The sequence below is a fragment of the Nicotiana tabacum genome, chromosome 4, assembly GCF_000715075.1.
Source record: "Nicotiana tabacum cultivar K326 chromosome 4, ASM71507v2, whole genome shotgun sequence".
In the NCBI taxonomy this organism is placed as follows: Eukaryota; Viridiplantae; Streptophyta; class Magnoliopsida; order Solanales; family Solanaceae; genus Nicotiana; species Nicotiana tabacum.
In genome coordinates, this window is record NC_134083.1 from 6562415 (window position 1) to 6568414 (window position 6000).

Consider the following 6000-nt stretch of genomic DNA (forward strand, 5'->3'; position numbering starts at 1 on the left):
CGCGAACGCGGCCCAGGCAACGCGAACGCGAAGAAGAAAGGAAGATAGGGGCCTGGGATCGTTTGGCCTTTGTGAACGCGAAGAGTGAAACTCGAACGTGAAGGAGTTGGTCAGCTGGTCATCGCGAACGCTACGAGGGGTTCACGAATGCGAAGAGGAAATGATGGGGCAGAAACAACTGGCCTTCGCGAACGCGATGAGGAGGTCGCGAACGCGATGAAGGATTTGAGGCAGTTGGGTTTTGGCCTTCGCGAACGCGAGGCAATGGTTGCGAACGCGAAGAAGGCCTATCTGGGCAGAATTAAAAGTCCCAAAATGGGGGTTTGAGTTCATAACTCAAGATCAAAGTTGGAGCTCGGTAGAAGGCAATATTTGGATAGATTCTTGCGTGGGTGTTTGGGGTAAGTGATTCGTATCTAGTTTTGATTAATTTCCATGATTATGTCTTTGAATCCATCGTTTAATTCGGATTTGATGGAGGAAAAATCAAACTTTTTTGTAAAATCTTCCAAAAATGAAAATTTAAGATTTGAAAGTCGAGTTGTTATTGGAATTTGATAAAATTGGTATGGTTGAACTCGTATCGGAATGAGTATTCGGATTTCATAAAAATTATGTCGGGGTCCCGCGTTGACTTTTTGAAATAAATTTTTATATCGACGTATTATTACCGGAATTGTTTTCGATGAATTTTAATGAAGTTATACAATTAATTTGGATAGATTTGAGCTATCAGGAGGTCAATTCAAGGAAGAAGGCAATTTTGGAACATCGGCATAACTTCAAAGAGGTAAGTGTCTTTCTTAACCTCGAGTGGGGGAAATTTCCCTTAGGCATTGAGTCTTATGTGCAACTTGGGTAATTGAAAACTATGTACGCAAGGTGACGAGTACGAACTTGGTTTATATGTGCAAATTTTATTGAGTTAAAAGTCTTGAGCATATTGTGGAGTAAATTGGATAATTGTTGACATGTATTTAATCATCTACTTGTCGTGCCTAAACCCTTGTTGTTGACTCTGTTGTTATATGACAATGTGATGTGATTGTTATTTGATTATTTATGAAATTTCGTGAATTTGCTAGTTTGATAATTATTGCAATTAAATTTTATTTTAGATTTTCTCCTCTGCAAATAATTAATTAAATGATCTTAAAAAGAGGTGTTTATATAATTATTGAAAATTTGATCTTTTTTGAAGACTTTGCTTTATGTTGAGTAATTTCTATCTCTATTGATTGTTTATGGGTGTTGTACACATTGTGTAGAGCATTTGGCTATTTACTGTGAAATTAATTGACATGGTTGTAGCTTTGAAATTTGGTTGTGGTCATTGGGCAAATTATGATATGAATTGATTTTTGTTATGTTGTTGTGATAATTTCCTATGTAAAATGTTTTGTGTGAGTTGTTATTTTGGGGAGATAAGGGTGGCATTTCACTGTTGATATTATGTGGTTAGAAGGGTGGCATTTCACTGTTGTGTTTGTTGGCTATTGATATTGTCTGGGCGGAGTGATAAGGGTGGCTAAAGGAGAGATACGGGTGGCAATAGGAGCGATAAGGGTGGCTATTGATATTGTCTGGGCGGAGCGATAAGGGTGGCAATAGGAGCGATAAGGGTGGCTATTGATATTGTCTGGGCGGAGCGATAAGGGTGGCAATAGGAGCGATAAGGGTGGCTATTGTCAGGGACGATATGTGATGATGTGGGGTTGTGGTGTTGGTAATTTTCACGTGATGTTGTGATTTTTCTTGTGCTTAACTTTTTATACCTTGTGCGACTTGTCTTATTGTTAGTAAATTGATAATAATCTGATTTATATTGAAATTGGGAGCCTGTGGCTATTGCCAGGCGGTTTATAAAATAAAATATGGGCACGAGGTGCCGTGAATTGTGATATGAAATGGGGATATTGACACGTGAATTGTCCGTGCAGTTGTGATATAAAATGTGGGCACGAGGTGCTGTGATGAAATGGTAATGATATTTGGCACGTGAATTGTTCATGCAGTTGTGATATGAAATGAGGGCACGAGGTGCCGGGCAAATATGATGATTTAATTATGGGCACGAGGTGCCGTGGAAATATGAAAATGGGTTGAGACCCGTATATACGAAAAATATAAAAATGGGATGAGACCCGTATTTTAATAATTTTGAAATGAGGTGTCACACGGTATTTTTTTAATTGAAAGAATTATATTCAAAATATTTATTTGAAAGGATTTTTACTTAGAAAGTATCATATAAAAGAATTGTATTTTGAAAGAAATTTATTTAGGAAATTGTATTTGAAAAGATTTATTGAAAGAATTATATTTGAAAAATAATTATTTGAGAGAATTATATTTGAAAGAGAGTTATCTGGAAGAACTATGTGAAAGACATTTATTTGAAGGACTTGATTTAATTGGGTGTAATTGTATTTATTAATTGTTGAGTGATATTAATGGTGTTCTTGTTGTCTGTTGTGCATATCACTGGTTGTTTTATCCTGCCTTTATTATTATTTGTTTCCTATTATTTTGTATAATATTTTGCACAAGTTATTAGACTAGTGAGTGTCTTGACTATACCTCGTCTCTACTCCATTGGGGTTAATCTTGATACTTACTGGGCACCGCTGTGGTGTGCTCACTCTATACTTCTGCACATTTTTGTGCAGAGCCAAGTATTGAAGATATCGGACTTGAGCAGAGTTAAAGCGCGATCATAAGGATTCAAGGTAGAGTTGCTTGGCCGTCCCAGTCCCTTGGAGTCTTTTCATTTCATTGTACTGTTAATTTGTAATCAAACAGTATTGTATATTCGGTCCTCGTGATCATTCCATGTATTCAGTTAGGGTTCGTGACTCAGTACTACCAGTCTTGGGAGGTTGTGTATTGTAATTAATTCCGCTGTTAGATTTTTTAAAAAATGGCTTCAAAATGTAATAGAAATCGGCTTACCTAGTCTTAGAGACTATGTGCCATCACGACGCCTAAGGTGGGAGTTTGGGTCATGACAGATGGAGATAAAATATACAGTGAAGGATGGCTATATAGAAATTCCAATATACAATGATATGAGTGTGCACTTGTATATGGAGATGAAAAAGTAAATCCTGGATATCACTGAATATCTATTATGCATAACTTTGAAAACTGTATAATCAAGTGCTGAATGCTCATATTCAAGTTCATACATAGGTGGCAACTTACTCGCAACAACTTCAATTGGTTTACAATGTGAGAACGTAGAAGAAGTACACAGAACTAATATTGTTGAGATGACAGATAATCATGGAAAAGAAGATAAAATTGAGATATTGAAGGGAAATTGTATAATAAACAATCCACAACATGAAGAAATTGTAGAAGGCCAGCTGTATTGGGATAAAGATACACTTATTAGTGTAATAAAGCACTACACAATACGAGAAAAATTTCAATTTATAGTGGATAGATCATCTACAACAAGGTATGATTTCTACTTATGAGATTGTACTTCTCTGTAATTTTGTGTATACTGCTTGTAAATTTTTTTGTAATTATTGTATAATGAGATTGCATATATATATATACTGCTTGTTTATTTAAGACACAAGTGTAAAAATCCGAAGAAGTGCATTATCATAACATTATATTTTAAATAGGTATTGTCTTATATCCGTGGATAAAAGTTGCAAATGGAGTCTTAGATCTTCAAGTCTACACAAATCAAATGTCTTCAAGGCTAGAGGGTTCAATGATGTTCACACTTGCCCAGAGACGAGTAGACTGTTTTCATAACGTCATGTTACTTCGTCAGCCATTGCAAAAATGATTTGCAACAAAAATGCCAATCCAAAAATAATATACACTCCGAAAGACATCATGAGTGATATGAAATAACAGTATGGGATTAGTATGAGTTATGTAAAAGCTTATAGAACAAAAGAAAAGGCATTTGAACTGCTAGGAGGGATACCACACGAATCTTATAGAAAACTGCCGGGTCACTTGTATATGATAAATATGACAAATTCTGGATCTTTCACAATGTTACATAAATCAGAGGACATGTGCTTCATGTATGTTTTTGTCGTACTAAATGCATCAATCATAGGATGGAAATACTGCTACCCTATTGTAGTGGTTCATGGGACATTCTTCAAATCATCACACAGGGGAACAATGTTAACAGCTAGCGCACAAGATGCGGCAGGTGAATATGTCGCAGACTCGTATAATAATTATATATGGTATAGATAGTTCTTATACGTGTATAATAAAAATAACATGTAGATGCTTTCTTATTTGCTTAACCAAGTAAAAGTTTTCCACTAGCATACGCTGTTGTCGATTCTGAAAACGTTGCTTCGTGGGAATGGTTTTTTGAAATGTTTAGACAGGCTTTTGGGGAAAGGGAAAGGATGTGCATCGTATCCGATCATCATGCAAGCATATTGAGGGGTGCTTCGATTGTGTATCCAGAGGTATCTCACTGTGTATGCATCTATCATATTTGGAATAACATAAAGAAGCAGTTCAAGAAGAATCATGACCGGCTGAGGGAAGTATTTTTTGCAATGGCCAAAGCATACAAAATTGAAGATTTTAATCTCCTCATGCAAGATATGGACAACATTGATAAGAGGGCAAGGGGTTACCTGTTCCAAGTTGGTTATGAAAAGTTCTCCATAGCGCATTCCACTGTTAATATATCCATGGTGATTACTTCAAATATTGTCGAGTCACTCAATGCAAGAAAGGAAGAGGCAAGAGAGCTACCAATCATGAGTTTGCTGGATTACATGATGAATTTTGTTATGGAATGGAATAATACAAATAGATTGACTGCAATGAGTACATTTACTGGCCTAGGAAAAACATATAACGAAGTACTGAAGGAAAATATCTATTTGTCTCAGAAGATGACGGTAAATATTCTTTTATCATGTCTTACTTCATACGCCTGAATATCATACTTTAACAAAAGTGCATTAATACTTGTCATATCCCTCTTTTACTAATGATATTTATTTAAATTTAGGTGAGGCCTTCAACTGATTATGTATATGTAGTAATGGATGCTGAACCAAGGCAGATCATAGTCTGCATGCAAAAAAGGGAATGCTAGTGCAAACGATTTCAAGTGGATGAGATTCCTTGTCCACATGCTATGGCAGTATTGGATTACACATACATATGAGGACCCAAATATTGTTCTGCCTATTACACCAAGGAATACTTCAAGAAGACATATGAAGTGCCAGTTAATCCACTTGCAGATGAAACTACATGGGACCTTCCAACAAAGGTGTTAGATAATGTGGTCCTAGCACCGATAGTGAAGGGCAAACCAAGAAGACCAACGAAGTCGCGACGCAAGGGACTTTATGAATATTTGTATACTGAAACAGTTACCTGTGGACTATGTGGAAAACAAGGACACAACAGAAGAACATGCAGGAATGCTCAAGACAACTAGTAGATGTTGCTACAATGATTTAGTATTTTGTAACATTTTTTCTTGTGAATGTTAAAATTAGAATATTGGAAAAATAATGAGATTTGCAATCAGATTCTCTCTGATGTATGAATAAAGATGCTACTTTTGTCGTAATGAAAGTAATGGTAGGAGTTTTATTCCAAATACTATTATAGATGTCATTATACAAAATATTATATAAAATAAATGACAATATACAAAATATATACAAAACATATTGTCACTATACAAAATATATACAAAACAAACTATCACTATCCAAAAAAATATACAAAATAGATTGTCATTATACAATTTATATATAATATTTTCTTCCTATACAAAAAACATACAAAATAAATAGTCGCTATACAAAACATATACAAAATAGATGTCACTATACAAAAAATATATACAAAAAAGTCTATCACTATACAAAACATATACAAAAGGACTGTTACTATACAAAAATTATATAAAATAGACTGGCGCTATACAGTTTATATACAGTTTAGCTGCCCCAAAATTTCATTCACAAAACTTCC

The 6000-nt window shown here is 35.1% G+C and overlaps 1 protein-coding gene across 1 annotated transcript; it reads left to right on the forward strand.

The window, feature by feature from the left end:
- The first annotated feature begins 3999 nt into the window (after nucleotides 1-3999).
- Nucleotides 4000-5455, forward strand: LOC142179779 (uncharacterized). Its single transcript, XM_075250653.1, has 4 exons — nucleotides 4000-4189; nucleotides 4312-4904; nucleotides 5018-5077; nucleotides 5225-5455. Exons 1-4 carry the CDS (start codon nucleotides 4000-4002, stop codon nucleotides 5453-5455), a joined length of 1074 nt encoding a protein of 357 aa, XP_075106754.1.
- Nucleotides 5456-6000: the final 545 nt, after the last annotated feature.